Here is a 19743-nt window from a genome sequence, read left to right as displayed (position 1 = left end):
TTTAAAGCCAAGGGGTTAATTGTCAGTGCCATTTCAAAGAGAAATCAGCATGGGACAGCCTTGGCCAGTTACTGTCAGAGGCAGTACCATGATCTCCCTGGAGTTGTGATCTGACCAGAAAGAATTCCACTGTTTTGAAGTAGACAAAGATTTCATCCATTGGGTGCCAAGAGTCTCTCCTGAGGCTATTTTGTTCTTGCTGTTACAGAAAAAGTAGGAAAGAAAAGCTTCAAACATCAAACCTATGGACTATTTTCATTGCCTACACTCTCTCAAAGTAGAGCATTATTTTCTGAAAAGCACCACCAGAATCTCGTGTCTCTCTTTTCAGGATGAGATAAACAAGACTTTCTCCAGTCAGGGATGACACAGCAGCACTGAGGCCCCCAGTGGTTTTTTGCTCTTCTAAGTACACAGAATTACTATTCACCAGGAAACAGAGCTGCTCAGAGCCGAGTCCTGCATCACTTAACTCCTCTGTGAAATATCCCATGGAAATGACTCAGCCTTTCCTCTGCAGCCAGCTCCAGGCTGGACACAGCCTGCAGCACAGCAGGGCCGGCTGCTCTCTGCTCAGGGATGAGCAGCTTTGCTGGCCCCTCACCACCTCCAGAGCTTGGGTTTTACCCAGACAGGGGTCAAATAACAGTCAGCCTGGGCTTTATTGCAGGGCAAGATGAAAAAAGGTGTTAGTGGAAGCTGAGCTTCCAAGCAGCTCCAGCCCAAGAGCTCAAACTTGAGGCTATTTTAGTAACAGACAAACTGGGCTACCTGAAAATTAATAGTAAAGAATGGCTACAATAAGCAGCTGCAAACAGAAGTATTTTTATGTTGAGAGCATAAGGGCACTTGTAAATAGTGATGTGGATGTTCCTGTGTGTGTGTCTGTGCCATGGTTTTTTGCAGAAGTGCACTGAGCAGCCTTGCTCAGAAACAGGAAAAAAATCAAGAGATTCCTGTGACACCAGTGTAGGCATGGCACCTAGACCCACTTTATCTAAAAGCTCACTTCTTCCTCAAAGGATGAGGTGACTGGTTCATTTTTATCTTCTCGGGGTACAGAATCACAAATCCCAACACCAGAAGAGACCCCAGTACAACTGGTGCACAGGACTGGATGTGTCCAAACTGGCCCCCATCCAGCAAAGCACAGAAATGCACCCCGACTTCAACACATGAGACATATCACTAGGACTGCTGAGATATTTAAAAAATAATTGTGTAGCTGATGTATCACAAAAGGTTCTCATAGTCTAAGCTCATTCTCTTCTCATACCTACATAAGTCTGCCAGGGCAAGGTCTTCTGACTGACAAGAATTTGGGTCCCTTCTTCATGACTTACATGACCTGCTTAATGCTCAGGATGGCCACGACACCTCATATAAAGAACATCAGTTTCCTCTCAGATTCTCACAGAAAATACTAACAAGAGAAAACCCAATTCTGCCTTTCCCCAGCTGTAAATTCCAATTCCTTTACAGTACTGTATCAGTAAAAACTGGATTTGATCTGACCTGGTAGTGCAGCCATTTTTGGAAAAGGAAGGCATTGTTTGAAGATATAAAAATAGAAATATTTTTACCTAGGCTAATTCATATTCAGCCATCCCAAAATGTCAACCAGAAAAGCTCATCTATCTGGTACATAAAAGATCAGTGCCAATCATCTGGGAAAGGTCACAGAACAAACACAAGAAATCAACTCTCACAGCTCTGTGGGCTCCCAAAATGGGAATGTGTTATTCTGGTGTCTGAGGGGCCTGAGCTGAGACAGGAACTCAAGCAGGGACCAACTGACTTCTCTGCCCACCACACAGCCAAGCAACACTCCCACATCAGTATGCACAGAAGGATCTGCTCACCTCCCAGAATGATGGCTCTTGGAAACATCAGTGTAAATGACAGCTTATCGTCCCTGAAATATTTACATCTCAGCATGGGACACGCCAGAAGTGTGGGCTGCGTGCCACTGTCAAACTTAACATAAGGCCACTTTACACATGACAAAACACTGTAAATAGTCCTTCACAGGGCCAAGGCAAGTTGCCTAGAAATGGTCACATTACTCAAATAAGATCTTTTCCCACCTTTTCATAGATCTGATGGTTCATCCTCTGTCAACAGCTTGATAAAAACAGACTCAGTGGGTCTCCAGTGAGTTGGAGCTTCTGAGAGTTCTCCTCCTTCCACCTGCATCCAAGCATTTCACCAGCTTCTCACAGTCATGCTCCCTGGTTTGCTCAGAACAAGCTTCTGCCCCACTGCTTGGCTTCATACCACCACAGAGTCCAGTCCATTGTGATCCTGTGATGGATGCCAAGCCTGGCAATTCCCACTGCTGTGTTAACAATGTAATACTCAGCTGGTTCCTAATGATGAAAACAAATTACCCAGACTGGGGTCAGAAGGGCCTGGAACTGGTTTTCTGTGACTTTTACCTGAATGCCAAGATCATGGCACCACATTCACACAGATAAATGAGAAGGTGAGCAGAGCTGGTCACAAATGAAAGGGACTTTGAGGAAGAAGTGTTGTGTCTTGGATGGAAGCAGAGCTCTCCAGGAACTAGAGATAGACCCTGCACTGGTCAATGATGCTTCTGAAAATGTGGAAGGGGAGCCTGGCTTGCTCACTGGCATGGAACTGGAACCAGTTTACCCAAACAAAACACTGGTCTCAGTCTCTGCAAGCAGAAGGAAGGATAAGGAAAAGAGCCATGAGCCTGAGCTTCTCAGTTCACCATGTAATAACCATGGTATGAACAGAGGTGTAACAAGACATATCTGACTGAAGTGATGTAAAAAGTAGGTTTATCTAAGCTCATCTGACCAGGTATCTGGGCTGAATACTCAAGAAATAAGAGAGAAAGGTAACTCCAGGTGGCAATTCATTCCCATACAAAGAACACCATTATTTTCTCAGCTATATGAAGGAAAACATTACCTCTGCTTTACTCAACTTGTTGCAGAGTGATTGAGACTGTACCTCATGCATCGTTATGATAAGTAATATTCACCACCAGCAAAATTAAGTAATCTCTTAATGAAGGTCAGCACAGCTCAGGGTCATGCTTCTGGCAGTGCTCACTCACATATGGGAACATAAATCCAGCCCAGGCAGTGGCTCAGCCACACTTCCCCCACCCAACTGGCCCTGCAGAAATTAGCCTCATGACAGGAGCTGCTGCTGGCAAGAGCAGAACTAAGGTGACATCTAGAAATCACACAGGGATTTTGAATTGAAAAGTACAGTGCATCATGAGTAAACAGAAGATAATTCATTGCCATAGGTTAGATGCACTGTTTTCACAAGCAACACCATGAAAAATATTGGCCAGCAAACAGGAACATGAACCACAAGCCAGCATCTGCTCTGTGGGATTTAAATAGGTCTGGAGACTAGAAAAAAATGTGAATGCAAATTTCACATAAGCAAATTAGAAGAAATTCAGAGAAGTCAATTCAGAGAAGGAAGGTAATGGCAGAACATCTGCTGCTGCTCCCAATATTTGCATTAGCGGCTGGGAACATTTCTGGGGACTCAGACCTCATCAGAAAGCTCAAAAAGGTTCTGTTGCTATGCAGAGAAATATTGCTCAGAAACCAGAGAAAGAGATATGAAGCTGCCCAAGCTCAGCACTGTTATTCCTTGCTTAGGTCCAGCTGAGCTATAGTAGGGCCCCATTTGCTTGTACAGACTGCACAACTGTCCCATCCATGGCACATTTCTACCTAAACCCACCACAAAAGGAGTAGACTAAGCTGCACAAGTAGACACAAAGGTAATACTATGATTTTAATCAAATTCCCAGTCCATATGCATGGCCTTTACAACACCCCAGTCATTCAGCTAAATCGTGCTGAGCTGAATTCACAGCAGACAGACACACTGTTACACAGGTGATGGTAAATCAGAATTTTTGTCCTCTCCCTTCAGCCCCCAGCCTCTTGTTTATCACTCTCATTTTCCACCTCTTCCTACCAGATCATCTTTCCTTGTTTCATTAAAAACTACAACATGCTTCTGAGGAGAAGTAGCCACAAAACCCATCAGTATCTCCATGTCCTTATCCTTCAGCTGAGGTCAACTTAACCTTGTTTACAAACAAATAAACTTAGTTTAGCTTTATCTACAATACAACATTCCAAGGCTTGGGAGCTTTTTCTGGGAAGGGACAAGGAGCAGACTTAGATTGTCAGGCACAGAAATAGGCCTGCTGGATTGTAAGAAGTTATTTGGGTATATATTCATACAGAGACAAATACAGGCATTTTTTTCTGCCTTTCTTCTTCCTGACTCGCAAATATGAGCAAACCCAAAATGGTACAAAAAGGCTGAGATGCACAAACACTAGGAAATCAAAGAGGAGCTGTTAATGATGGAAGAAACTTTCACATCCCTCAGTCCTTTCTTTTTTCCCCCAGCTCTGCAATATATGAAACATCTTATTCAGTAACTATATTTTTAAACCATTACTGCCATAAATTTTAGCTTAATTAAAAATTTCTGATGTACAATCTTTTCAGGAAGCTTTCAGCAAAATGTGGAGTTTCCTGTGCAGGAAGTATGCAGTAAAACATGAATTTGTAAAGAGTTACAAACCAAACAAATGGAACAGACTTCCAGTACTGAAAGTACTAGAAACGAATAAAATTATTAAAATGAGAAACAAGAGGGATAGCTGCAGTCAGTCCGGGTAAGTGCCCTGACAAGGTTTCCGCTTTCCCAGGCAGTTCAGGGTCTGTCAGTGATGATGTGTAACTACAGCAAACACCTGGCTGGAAGATCGGCAGGGCAGGGCTGGGCCGAGCCAGGAGAGCCGCTGGAGCTGCCCCAGTCAGGTTTGAATTTTGAGGCTCGGAGCCTCCTGCAGCTGCAGGGCTCTGGGATCACGGCACGGGCTGCGAGGGACGGCACGGGCTGCGAGGGACAGCGCGGCCACCGGGTGCCACTGCCTGCCAGGCACAGCATCCCAGGTCACCGGGCATCCCAGGGCATCCTCGGGCATCCCAGGGCATCTTAGGGCACAGGGCAGCCCAGGGCACCGGGCACGGGGTTGCGTCCAGGTCGCTCCTGAACAGCTCCGCTGGCCGGAACCTGGCGCTGTCCACGGTGCTGTCCAGCAGGGGCGGCCGCTCCGTGCCCAGCCCACATCCTCCATCCCACATCTTCCATCCTGTATCTGCATCCTGCCCACTGCAGCCCCGAGCACCTCGGGCACAACACCCGGCCCTCCATACCACGGTCACAGCCCCACACACGGTCACAGCCCCACAGCACAGTCCATACCAGCTGCACATTGGGGCTATGCAATAAACACCCCAAAACCTAACCCACAGCAAAAGCTCCTGACTGCTTCAGACCCATTTCAAGTTTACCCCCATCAGCTACAAAACTTACTGCTTCTGCAGCAGAGCAGGCATTTAGCAGTTAATAATACCATTAATATTCGTGGTAATCATATTTGATAAATACCAAAACCCTTGCAGAGTGCATACTTGACACTGCACACTTTACTGTATTCAGATTTACTCTATTAATTTTAAAGAGAAAAAGAAAAATGGATGCCAATGTCATAAAAGTTGATTATTAAAATTGTTATTTCTAATACAGAATGACACATGGCCCAGCTAATATCTAAAGCTCACTGTTAATGCTGAATGCTCTGCACATGCTGCCTATCACATTATTGTTTGATATTGGGGTATTTTCCAAAAGTCCCTGGATTTGTCCTTCTCTTCTAGCCACAGGGCATTGGTTCTTACAGTAATCTGATCATTTCATGTACCCCATGCAGAGAACACACTTTTTCATTGTTGAAGAAAACTAAATTACACTACCATAAACCTTCAGCTAAAACATGGACAAAAGAATAGAGAAATTGAGATGTTTTTGTATTGAAAATGCTTTTACGTTATTAACACCATGACAAGATTGTCTTCAGTTAAGGTTAAACACAGTACTCTGATGAAAGGCAATTAGAAAAGAAATTGAATCGTTTGCTTTTTTCTCTAAAGCAATCCTTATACCTGACAAAAGCTTGGGTACAAAATTAACTAAACACATGGCACAGATGTTTAAAAAGCCATAAAATCAACCTGTTTGACATGTGAAACACATATTCTATCAGGACAAATTTGCCAGTTCAGTAGCATATTCAGTCTATTTACAGTCCCAATCAGTAGGAATGAACAATAACACCTGCCTTTTCCTTCTTAAATGACTTTTTTAGAGTTACCAAAGAAAATTCATGAAGTCAAAGAACAACCACATTCTTAGTATTAAAGAAATATTAAGCTCTGGTTTATTTATATAGTTTATAACCTCTACAGAGGATTAGTTGCCAGGAAATACCTTCGCATTTTTTCCTGTAAAAAAATATTGCTTAAATATATCTTACCTGAATAAGACTTTCTTATCCCCAAAGCCATGCTGCCTTACAAGCTGCTCCTGCCCAGGCAGTTGCAGTCTACATTTGGAGCAGACACATGGGGAGTAGATCAGAGAAAGTTTAAGGCACATTTAAAGTATTCTCTAAGGTACTGGCCAGAAACATCAAGCCCGTATTTGTGGTATAGAGAGATCATTAATGGGCATTAGTGACAGACCATTATGACTTTCAGAATCATTAAAGATTCATAACGTAGCTGCATTGTTCTGGCAACATCTCACCATTTTCTTGGACATAAATGTATGTTTCTCCTACATGATTTACTTAAACTTATTATTTTTCAGTATCAGATTTTGTTTTCTGCCTCCTAGAATTACAAAGAAAGGCTGTAACAGGATCCCGCAGTGCATCGTGCCAGCCATAGGAGCCTGGGTCTTGGTTTATTTGATGCCCTTTCTGTAAGGCAATTTGCAATAGGAATAGCTCAACAACATTCATGAGGCTAAATATGTACCATATTTTTTTCTACTTTAAATAAGCTGAATTATTGATGTACCACACATGTTACAAGTATAAAAATACTTGCAATAATTAAATTTGCTAACAATTGTGAAATAATTACCTTTTGAAATTGTTAAGCTTTGTCACTGCCTTTCAGGAGAATTCATCATTCAGATATAGTGAAAAATATTGCAGATATGCTAGTTGGAGTCAACCAAACCTGCAAGTCCCAATGCAATTTTGACAAGCAATGAAACAATGAGATTTGCTTTCAAAGATGTATAATACTGCTAACAGTGTGCTCCAAAATGTGGCTACAGGTATACTTCAGTTGTGTTAATCAAGGGCTGGATTTAAATTTTCTTCTGCTGAACTAGACTGAGACCTGGTTTAACCCATCTTTCCTCAGTACAGTAAGTTAAGCCCATGCTCACACATTATGTAAATAATGAGATTTAGGCACTTGTCAGAGTCTGTCTGTGGATGTGTTATGCCCCACAACTGTCTCCGATGGTTGAAGACCAAGACCCTCGAAGAGACTGGAGAGAGCCCCTGGCCTGGCTGAGGTGGGGCGCTTGCCGAGGACTGATATGCATCTCCACGAGAACGAAATGCAAGAACAATAGTAGCTGGCTACGCTGGACTGAGCTGACCGTACTAGAAGAGTACGGTTTGCAGCTCGTTCCTGAGCACCCAACCTTAACACAGGTGCCTGCCTCGGCTATGTGCCACTCGCCTGGTCCTCGTCCCGACCAACCTATAAAGACCCTGTAGATCCCGAACACCTTCGTGATCACCCCACTGGAGAAGATCGCGTCTATGGGCATCTCTACGCCTTGAGGATTCCGACTCTCCACATTGGTAGCTATTATCCCCTACCCCTCTTTCTCTATCTTTCTCACTATTCTCTATTTTCTTTCCCTACTGTTGCATTGTGGGCACTAAATAAAAGTGCATTTTTTGTTTAAGCAAACTGAGTTGTCCCCTGCTGTGTCTTTTGCGCTTTGAGATCTCCAAAACGAACCATCAGGTTCCCCGCATATGTTTGCGGACCCTGACAGCACTTTAGAAGCAGAGTCAGAATTCAAAATCAAATATTGTCTCCAAGTGTGATTTGTTCATTGTGAAACCATAAAATTCCAAGAAGTAGAAAGGAGCTATTTGCAAAGGCTCTGACTCTTCCCCAGGATCAGCAATCCCTCCAGACACGTTTACAGATGATGTGAGCCTGAGCTTGGTTTATCCTGTGATCACTCTGCTCACCCACAATGAGCACACATCCACCTGTCTGTCAGGGCAAAGCATCCCACTCCCTCTGAGGAGCAGCATCTCCTGAATTCCTCCAACACAATCACTGTCAGTGTGAGATTTGCTAAGGCTCAGACCCTTCAGGTCAGAAACAAGCAAATCTCTTCCAGATGCTGGGCCTTGGGTATTAAAATGAGATCTGTCAGCCAAAGCCTCCCAAGCATTTTAACTTGTCTTAGCATTGATGCTGTGCTGGATCTAGGCCTGAAAGGTGAAGCTCACCAATTTACTACTAATAAACAATTTTCCAAAAACAATATTTTAGTGTTTACTAACACACACAACTGCTTATATATTTGGAATTCACAACATGAAGTATGCAGAAACATGCCATGCTATGAACTGCACAATTTTAGAATATTCCCTGTTTCTTATGCCACAATTGCTCATAATCGAGCTGTGAATAATCCTGATATCCAACTACACTGTACAATTAAAAACACCTTTAATTATTGTTGCCAGAAATGAACAGTACCACACAAGAAAAACTGCATTGGGGCAAAAAAATGAAGTTGATTTTGAGACCTCTCCACTTGGAAATGGCACTGTTTTCACCAAATGAAGTCAAAAAGCCATGTGGAAGAATGTAGACAAGTTCATTTCTAATGGCCTGCTGAGTTCTATTGATTTCAGGACTGACCTTGAGTCAATAGTTTTTCTGTCACCCGTTTCAACTACTGACAGGCAGTCAAAAGCCCAAAGTGGCAATTGCCAAGACAGGCAATTATAAACGAGGTTAATCCCTTGTAAATGTAGTTCTTCTTCTACTGGCAACAGCAGATTCTCAAAGCCTACATGACCTTAATGATAACTCCCCTAAAACAGACATGGATCTTATTAAAATGTCATTATTCCATACTCTTCAGCCTACCTCAAAAATTGTTTAAGCAGTTCAGAATCATTCTTAAGGTTTTACAATATAATTGGAGTTGTATATTGAAACCATGACCTGGTTCAGCTAATCCTTATCACCATCTAGTTACTGCATATTAACTTGGTTTGTTGTTTTTATTAATGAGAGGAAAATGCAACTCCTGTCTGATGTCTGGTTTGTTCTGATTCCTTTATGTCCATTATGTCCCTCAGCACACAGCTGGAGCCACCTGGCACGAAGGAACTCAGCTCCTCTGAGATCCTGCCTTCAGCCAGCTCCCACCTCACCTCTGCTGGAGCATCAGCTGCCTCGGGGGGGTATCAGCTTAAAAAAACAACTTTGTAGTGTAGCAGAAGGACTACAAGTGGAATTTGCAATAAAACCAGCAATTTTTAATTCTTCTCCAATGTATAAAAATCAAGCTGCTGTTTGCTATGAACTGCCCCCCAGAGATTGTCACAATATAAAAACTGCTCAGGACGAGCTGTGCTGGCTTTGGCTAGGACAGAGTTCATTTTCTCCACAGTAGCTGGTCCAGGGCTGTGCTTTGGGTTTGTGCTGGAAAGTGTTGATAATTCAGGGATGTTTTTGCTATCCCTGAGCAGAGCTCACACAGAGCCAAGGCCTTTTCTGCTCCTCACCCCACAGCGAGCAGGCTGGGGGTGCCCAGGGGCTGGGAGGTGACACAGCCAGCACAGCTGGCCCCCAGTGACCCAAGGGATGCTCCAGCCCATACAGCCTCAGGGGCAGTGTCAAAAGCTGGGGGAAGAAGAAGGAAGGGGTGGACATTCGAAGTTGTGGTGTTTGCCTTCCCAAGTGATCATTACACGTGATGGAGCCCCAGCCAAAACCAACGTGGGAGTGAGTGGACAGCTAAGAGGAAGGGGAGAAGATGGTTTTGGAAAGGGCATTTATGTTTCTAACCATCTAAAGAGAAAAGCTCAAATTAGCCCTCCAAAAGCATTCCTTTAAGGCAAAAATTGATCAGTTTACCCACTGTATTACGTGCCAGAACAGATAATTTGGCAGATCCCAGTGGGATTTATGGCCCCACGTTGCCTTGCTGGCTGTTTTGGGAACAGTGCAGCCAGAACATCATCAAGCACTCTCCTCCCAGAGAGCACAGCCACACATCAGCACAGTGCTCTACCCTCTGTTCTCCACAACAGAGAAACTCTGACTCTTTTGCATCTGAGCAATGATGCAGGCTGAAATAAGGGCCAAGCACTGCCAGAGAAGCTAGCACAGGCAATCCTATTTCATAGAATCCTGCTTTGTACTTTTGAATACATCTTGACCAGAAAAAAACAACAATCAGGCTTGACCTTACTCCCTGGAATTTAACAACAAAACCCCCAATGAGCTCGTCTGGCAGGAAGAGGCCAATTGCTCAGGCCCCACTTCTACTGCTGCTGCTGCTATGACCAAAAAATCTCAAAACTGTGGCTGAGCAAGCCCAGCATTGCTGTCTCAGCATCCCCACTGCAACACTGAACAGCAGCTGCAACAGGAACCTGCCAGGAAACACAGATAAAAAGGCTCCTGCCACCTTGTAGGAGAAGGAATAAGGAGAACAGAGAGCTCTGAACTGCCCAGACAGACACAACACCCCTTTGGGGTTCTGGAGCCCATTGCCTTGCACAGACTACTGCTGTGTAAGTCATCATTATATTTTCATAAAGTGATTCAGAAGTATGAATTTTAGCTCCAAAGAAAAGTGAAGCAATCAATCCAATTTTATAATTTTGCATTTCAGATTAGTGAAAATATTATATATTTGACTGGGAAAATACATTTTTCTCTCTTTTTCACCTGATTGCACAACCCTGTCATGCAATCTAAATCAGGAAGACACTCATTAATGAGTAAAACTATTTAATATTCTGATGCAGGGAATGTTTCAGTTTCCGCTTTCTAAAGGGAAGCTGAGTGAAGTCAGCACAGCAGTTTCGTTCCTTGGCTTCATCTGCCACCTGGTGGAACAACCCGGGCTGGCAGAGAGCAGCATTTTATGGCATATTCCAACAGGCACCTGGAGTTCAGTGCTGTTGTGAGGCTGCAAGAAGCAACGAGCAGCATTGCAGCTGCCAGCATCTGTGCAGTTCATGTTTGAAAAGCGTTCTGCAACTAAACCAATGCTTTTACAGAAAGGGCAAACTTTGAATTCTGATTTTTTAGCCTATGAAACTAAACAGCTGCAAACTCCCAAATGTCAGAAACTGTCCCAACAGTTTATAACATTTATGAAAACCTCCTGAGCCCAAGAGAAGATCAGATTCAAAATCACGACTTGCAGGCAGACACAGGATTCAAAACAGAGAAGCAAAAAAGATGCTTTGATACCTGCCTGCAAATAGCTGTAAATGGTCTGCTGTTATGCCATAAAAATAAAGCAGGAAAGAGATTTGGTCCAAGCCTCAGATTCTGAACTATTGTACTCTATTTGGAACAGGATGATTATTTTATATTCTATTCAGAGCATTTTAACAAAGCTGCAAAACCAAGTATAACCAGAAGTAACTCCTATTTCCTCATTCTGAAATCAGCAGCCCTGGTTGTGCTGTCCCACACACTGCACAAGGACAGGGTGATATTGGTGGGCTCAGCTGGTGCCTGCATGGTGTCACTTGGCAGCTGGGAGCAGGAAGCTCCACATTTCCTGCCAGGGCTGGTGAGCCTGTGCCCCAGTAAGGGCTTTGCAGGGTGTCCAGGTTGCCCTGTCTCAGCAGCATCGCTGCTAGGAGCAGACACAATGCTCTAGCAAGATCCCCAGGGGAGCACTGAAACACCCCGGGACAGGCATCCTAAACCACTTCCACCTCTAATGTATGGGGGAATGAGGCAGATCTACAGCAGCCCCTACAGCTGTGCCACACCAGGGCAGCACCAGCATTTGCAGAGGCTCTTGGCAGGACAACTGTGCAGCAGCTCAGGGTAAAGCCCCTGCTCCTGGCTTGGCCTTTCCCACAGCCCAAGGAAAAATGCAGGCATAACGTGGGCAATGCTGATGAACACAGAGCAAACACTGGAAAAATCCCAGACCAGCTCCAAGCACTGTTACAGTCACCTGTGTGCTGCCATGAGCACTGGGAGATGACATCCTTCTGACACCTGGAAAGCAAATTTCAATCACACTGGCAAACTCCTACTCAAACACAGCTTTCATTTACTCACCAAAGATGGAAAAGGAACCACAGCAACTGCCTCAGCCAAGCCCTCATGAAAGCATGGCCCTACTCATGTATGGTACGCCAGGTACTGCAGAGCAACCCTTAAAGCCAAAAGGAACATTTTCCCTATTTTTCATTACAGACCAAAATAAGACCACCCCTTTCCAAGCCTGACTGTTGATGGAAAAGAGCTGGATGCTGTGCATATGTTTGTGATGGGATTTGCAAAAACACTTAAGAGAATTGGGAACATAAAACCCATTACATTTCCCTGACAACGCATTTACTGAGCTCCCTGAAGCACTTTTGAAAAACTCCCACTGAAAATTCCACTGAGACAACTGCAAGGAAACACTGGGCAGACCTCAGGGACCAGCAGAGACTCTCCTCCATCCCTGGGAGGAGGCTCCAGCATCCCAGACAAGAGTCTGGCAGGGCCACCTCCCATCTGAGCACAGCCCAGAGACCCGGGGCTACCCCAAGCCCTGGGCTGGCCAGGGAGCATGAATGGTTTGGGATGGCAGTGCCTGTGCCAGGTGCCACCTGTCCCCTGGGAGCAGGAATAGTTTGGGGTGGCAGTGCCATCTGTCCCCACCCAGCCATGTGCAGACACTGTGCAAACACAGCTCTGCAGGAAAGCTCTGCTCGCAGCACTCTGCAGGCATCCACAGCCAAAATCAATGCACACATTAGTGCTCCTAAAAGTAATTTCATTTATGATAATTAAATATATTAGCTCTAATAAAATAATGATTTCTCTATTTACCAAAGGAAAGTAATGGGTTAAAAGTAATTTGATTTGACACAAATTTGGGGTTGGGTTTTATCCTTCAGATTTTGTTCCTAATTTCTCCTGATATTTTATAACACTGTGTATCATTATTTTATTTACCTGTGATAACACATGAAAATAAACTGTTGAAAAATTGACCTAAGCCCTGGACAGAAAAGGAGGGGCAGACTTCCCTAAATCTTTGATGAAGAAGACCTTGCACTATTTGGAAAGTCAGCCTCAAGTTCCCTGTATACATTCCAATAAAAGCAAAACACTTTGCAGGTGGATTCAGACCCCATTTACACCTGGGAGTTCCTGATGTGGAGACCCAGAACTGGAACTGTATTTGTAGGGGTATAAATGAAATGGATTTTATCCTTGCCCCACTATCCAGACTCTCATCACCAGCCACAGATGTTAAGGCCTTGAAGAAGTTTCATCTAAGCACAAAATGGAATATTTTTGTCCCAAAGTTCTGTTCCGCTGACAAGATGCTGCAGGAAACACTACCGGAGAAGTGAGTGAAGATCATGAGCAGAGTAAGTGGGTTTTTATGTACCAGTACCATCCATCAGGCCTTCATCCTCATCATTAAATGCACCATCCCAGCACTGTGCTCACATCCTGGTTCATGCTGCTCACGGGGCACTGAGCACACAGGAAAAAGTTTGTTAGTAGGAGATGCTTAGTATGTTCACCAGAAGTAGAAGCATAAACCTCTAGCAGACAAGAGAACTGTCACCACTTATTTTGCAGACATTATTTTGGCCTACTTTCCTCATTAGGTAAAACCCTCCCATGATTCAAGCACTCAGAAAAATCTCAATAAAGCATTTGCCACTAGAGGAGGCTATTCCATAATTTTTTTTTCCCAGTAACACACCTGTACCACTGAAATCTCAGTGGAGTTTCTGCAAAATCACCACTGCTGTTTTCCAGCTATTCCTACTGTGCATTCCTCTGAAATCAGGAAATTCCTCAATAACTATTTGGACTTATTCTTGAGCCAAAGAAAAAAATAAGTTCCTAACCTGGATAATTTCTCTTTTAGCATGATGGTGTTTTTGCAGCTCTCCAGGCAGTGAAAGGGGAAATGCAGATTAATAAATTGGGGGCTTTCAGGGGCTCTGCTAATCTGTAAATACAACAATCCTAGGCAGAGAAACTTAAGATGGATGAATTATCAACATGGCTCTATCAGCAGCAAGTGCATCAATTTTCATCACTATTTTCTGTCTTTTTTTAAAGTCTTTTGAGCACCTGAACCTCATCTTCAGACCATCAGATTCCAGGTGACCAGATTTAGGATTCATTCCCTTGAAGAACTGTGTAGTCTTGCATTATTGCTCCACATCTGAATAGGACCAAATTTTAGAACATCCCAATTTTCTAAGACACAGATTTGCCTTTTCCAGTCTGGCCTAGGTATAAACTGATATTAAGGGAAACAGGCCAGGTAATTCTGTTGGACAAATCTTGAGCTCATAAAACATCTGTGGTTGCTGGTCCCAGAAATAGTTGCCTGTTCTCCAGCCACAGAACAAGCACGTCCCAGAGGAGATCAGGGAGAAAGGTTTGTCCAACAATCCAATTTTTTTATGCATCCACCACAGGCTCCTGTACTCAGTGGAATCTTCTGTGCTGTTCCTTTGGCTCTCAACTCATAAACTCCAAATCTTATTCTGTATCATTAAACATTTCCACCTGCACTTCCTGTGCAAAGAAGCAGTTGAAAAAAAAAAAAGGTAATTTAATTTTAAAATTTTATTAAGGAGTTGTGTAACTATGTTCTCAATTATAGTGGTGAGAGCTCTAACTGCACATCTCAGCATTAGAGGGAGTCCTACTCCTGTTTAATTCTCTCTGCAAAGTCAAGGAGGAAAGTTGGAAGCATGGCTTTAGTGAACAGCATCCCAGCATTCAGTCAGCAGCATCAGAAAATAGAGAAAGAAAAAAACCCAAGAACCTATTTCATGCTCTGCAGTGAACCCACAGCACACAGCAGCATAAAAATCTGGTCCCTCTGCTCCTGTCAGGCATCAGCACTCCTGCTCTAAGCAGCCCAGCAGCACTTGAAAGAAGATTCACACAGATACTTAGGTTCAGTGACCTTGGAGATCCAAAAGGATTTGTCAGCCTTTAAAGCAGTTAGCTTTTATATTGATGGGCTCCACCAGACATGGGCAGAAGCCAGGAGTCAGCCACTCTGGTTCCTGGGAACTGAAGCAATGACTGATGCACACAGGCACCCAGAAATCAGGGGGCAGGTGACTCCAGTGACATCCTGTTCCTCGGTGCCACCAGCAGCAGAGCCAAGGAGGGGGCCGAGCAGGCAGAGGACAATCTAGTCTGCATCATGGCTTGAGCCAGGTCACCTTGTTCAGCACAGAGCCTGGGGTGCACCTTGGCAGTGCTGGACTGTGAGCAGGTTCAACTAAGGGGTGACTTTTGTCAGCAGCTCAACTTTAATGGGCTTGTAACTCTGCTGTCAGCTTCAACACGTTAATAACAAGAGGATTTATATCTTTGTCAGTTATTAGAGGAAAGATGCTCATTCAGGTGACATTTCTAAGGTTTCTCTGTACCTGGAAGCAAGAAGTGAATGGAATAAATGTTAACTGACTGTTGATGGATGTTAAGTACTATCACAGATGCCCACTGGATTTCTAAACTAGTTATTCTGCAGCTCCTTATGCTTTTGCATCAATCACTTTCCTATATATATTTGACTCAACACACAATGCTGTCATCTTTTTCCAACTCTTTTCAACTTTAAGCCAGAGAACTGATGAAAATAAAGGTGAAAGGCAGATTACTATTTAGCTCTTGTTATGTCAATCTTAAGTCTTCTAATAAATGAACATCAAGAAAATACTTATTACCAATTTTTAAGCAGCAGACTGTGCCAACAAGCAAGCCAGGCTTCGTTTAACTCGACAGAGGAAGAAATCTCCTGGGATAGAGGAGGAAGACCCAGTTCACTCTGGATTGTCCATGGTGGCCAGAGGAGGCTGTGTGAGCTGCAGCCCATGAGGACAGGGACAGCCACAGGGACATCCCTCGGGGACAGGGACACCCAGCTATGCAGGACTCCTCTGCACCTCCCAACAGCTGTGGGGGGACTCCCAGCCCTGTACCAGGGTGATCAATGTGCCAGTGTTGCTCCAAAACCTGTTTTCCTACCTGTGCCACTGTTGAGATGAGATTTTAACCAGGCTACAGCTATCCAATATAATTTGAGACATGCTAAAACAACAGTCTTTCTTCTGTTCCACTCCATGTTTTGCTGTGTTCTTCCAATCAATCTATGAAGCACTCAGTGTTTGTTTTTATTCCTGGCTGCAATTAAACCTACAGGAAACATGTGATAAACACCACCTTCCCACAGGGATTATTACTCTGCAAGCCACTGACTAACCACCAGATAAAACACCTAAATGACACCAGCATCAATTTTTCAAAAAGCAAGACTAAGATGAACATCTTACAGTAATAATGTTAATTACACTTGGTGGATAAAATGAGAAAAACACCCAGAGAATTCAGTAAGGGCTGCTAAGATCTGTGATGCTTAAATAGCCAAATTCAATTAAAAGACTCACTCTTTAGTCATCAGCAATTCTGCAGCTCCACTATAGGATATAAACACTGGAACCAGTGCACTGTGGCAAGGGAACAGATTTCTGCTTTGCTCTACAGCTGACAAGACTTTATCTGTGGGATGTTTGACATTTATTGTGTTGTTTTGTTTTTTTTTAAATACACTTGGCAAAACGGGACAGATGACTAACAGTTAGTAGCCATTTCCTAAAGCAATTATTTATCCCAGAACATCTACGGTTTTTAGATGTGACCAAGAGAATTTAAACGTCAAGAGACATGAGGGATGTGCAGATGAGGGGAGGACACACCTGAATACCCCAGGTGTGTTGTGTGAGCATCCCCTGAGGCTGTGGGTGGTGGGACACAGCCCCAGGGGCCTCCCAGCACAGCTGCTCAGCCTCACTGCACCAGAACCACCATGCCTAAGCATAGATCCTTTTCCCCATGAAAACTTCAGGTACCTCAACAAAGTCCAAGTTTTTAGACTGATTTGCAAGGACCCCCTCTGCCAATCAGAACAGGTTCTGCATGGAGGGAAGGACAGCAAGCCCTGTGTCCAAGTGGCAGAGCCAGCAGTGACATCCCAGTGTCCGGGAGGGCAGGCAACATCTCCTGACTCCAGGATGTGCTTTTCTACTGCACTGCTGCCTTTCCCAGCACTGGCACCAGCAGCCTGCAGCTCCTCCTGCACAGCCATGAGGGAGGGCCACGACAAAGGCAAACACCCACCTTTCACAGCTGAGAAAGCCATTTGCCTGTGGCAATGCCTGCCACACACAGGACAAGTCACCTCCAGCTTGGTACATTCAAAAGAAAAATAAATGTTCAGCCAGCAGACAGAGACTATTACCAGTGTGATCTGTGTGGCCCCAGGGATGAGCCAGAGGAGAAAACTATTTCATCATCTCCAGTGTCATCTGCTCATTTCACTCAACAAGTGGCATGGAAGGGAAGCAGTGGAAGTTTTACAAAATAAATACTCCTACAGCTGTCACCAGCTTCTAGGCATCCAGCTAACAGAAGGCATTTGTTTTCAAATCACACATTACGGCTTGGAAAGGATGAAATTATCTTCATCATCAAATACTTCAATATTTGTAATATGGTATTATAAATGCAATGGCAAATATCGGATTAACAAAGAAACAATTTATTAATAACACGATATCGATCACCAATAAAAGAGAAAACCACAAAATAGGAAATTAGCAGCGCCGCGCCAGGTGGATAGGGGTCTGCACACCAGGGTACAGGTCGCCCAAATCCACCCCGAACGATTCTCAGTCCACCGTTTTATAGGATTTTTCTGCCCTGAGGCAGTCCAGGTGTCCAGGATGGGCCAAATAGTCCAAATTTCTTTTCGATGGCCTTCCCGGATTTGCCAAGTCCCGTTGATCCATTCCGGGAAGGTCTTTTCTTATGCCAATTGTACCAGCCAGTCTTATGTTGATTCCAGTATGCATATCGTGCCAGGGCGTTGATGAAATCTGCATCGTCGTTCAAGGAGGAATTCTCCTTGCATTGGAAAGGATGCGATTCTTATCGGGGCTGGCTAGCGTCTTTGTTTGGTCTGATGGTCCTTGTCCTGTTTCGCAACTGGAGCCGTGGAGACTGGGGATACAGATTTCTACCTACTAGACTTTACAGTTTATTAACATCATTCTTATTATACATTGGATTATTATTTTATACACGAATTTTTACACCAGATTTATCACATATGGTAACATCTAGGAGCCACAATCAGGTCCACAAAATTAATCTGCCAAGGGATGGAGGCAGACACCCTGCTCCAAGCAGATAATTAGCCTTCAACTGACAAATTATTGTTTCTGCCATCAATAACCTGATTTAAATTGTGGTTGGAAACACAAATAACAAGAGACAAAGCCCTGGATCATTCTGCACTGTTCTGCCTTTGCCTGCTGGAGTATTACAATTAATGAATTTACTCCACTGGAAGAAATGCATATCTATTCTCAGCTGAAGGAGGAAGGATTTTGTAGTTTTGCTGAGTTTCCTTGTATCTTGCCTCTTTTTGGCCTCTTTGGTGCACCCAGAGTGCAGAGGTGTGATGGGCCGGTTCGTAAGTGTCTTGGGTTGCAATATGTAACCAAAAATTTGTATTCTATTTGCCATCTGTTGAAACCGTTTGGGGAGGTGTTTTTCTTTATCTCTTGTATAGCCCATCCTCCCTCCAGGGGATATCTGCTGTTAATGGGCCATTAAGGCTCACCACATGACTGATAAAATTACATCATCCCATTGTGAGATGCTCCACCCAGTGGGAGGAGCCAAGCATTTCTACCTGGATAAAAACTGAGAGTCAGAACACCAAGGGTGCCTGTTTTCCACTGGATTCCCAGAGGAAGATTAGACTCATCTCACCACCACTGGACCCTTCTACAGGACCATCTCTACTCCAACAGAACCACATCTGTCACTCCAGGAGGACTTATTTGGACTGCCCCCAACACCCTGACCAATGTGGTGTCAGGTCGTATTTGGACTCTGTCAGTGTTTCTAGGATTTTTTGTTTGCTTGTTTGCTTGTTTTTTGTACTACTACATTTGTATTTTTTAAATTTTCCTAGTAAAGAACTGTTATTCCTATTCCCAAATCTTTGCCCGAAAGCCCCCTTAATTGCATAATTATAATAATTTGGAGGGAGAGGTTTTACATTCTCCATTCCAAGGGAAGCTCCAGCTTTCCCTTGCAGATACCTGTCTTTCTAAACCAAGACAATAAGACATTTCAAAACATGGACAGACAAAAGAATTTAATGCAAAAAAAATCCACTTTTTTTTTTCTTTTGGAAAATTGAATTATCTGCTAATTTAATTTTGGGTGAAATTTGGCTCTTTGTAAAGGTTGATTTTTTTTTACTTTCCTTTTTTTGAGCAGCTGAAAATGGTGTTCAGTGGGTAAATTGGAATGAAAGGTTTCAATTTACAGGCATTTTCCCCCATGATTTCTTCTCAAATTAACATTTTACCAGAATCAGGTAGAAGTCATTAAATGTTTCAGTTTCATCAAGCCTTCTGTCTAGGTCCCCAAAGATAACACAGTAAAAACAAATGAAGAGTTTTACTACCATTAACATGTGCATAGTGAGGGGCTG

The 19743-nt window shown here is 43.7% G+C and overlaps 1 protein-coding gene across 7 annotated transcripts in view; it reads right to left on the bottom strand.

The window, feature by feature from the left end:
- Window positions 1–19743, bottom strand: part of LOC310922231 (fibroblast growth factor 13) — a gene marked incomplete at its 5' end in the record, with an annotated part of 329490 nt that overhangs the window by 111736 nt on the left and 198011 nt on the right. Inside the window, one exon of one of the 7 annotated variants that reach the window (XM_083882690.1) lies at window positions 6401–6486. The exons of the other annotated variants lie outside the window; for them this stretch is intronic. Coding sequence (XP_083738816.1) covers window positions 6401–6431 — 31 coding nt within the window. Of the gene's footprint in view, window positions 1–6400; window positions 6487–19743 lie in introns of those variants that run through there. 7 annotated transcript variants of the gene reach the window in all.

Source organism: Zosterops lateralis, assembly GCF_965231275.1.
Source record: "Zosterops lateralis genome assembly, chromosome: W".
Taxonomy (NCBI): Eukaryota; Metazoa; Chordata; class Aves; order Passeriformes; family Zosteropidae; genus Zosterops; species Zosterops lateralis.
Note: the sequence above shows the minus strand (reverse complement) of the source record. Positions and strands in the feature narration are given on the sequence as shown.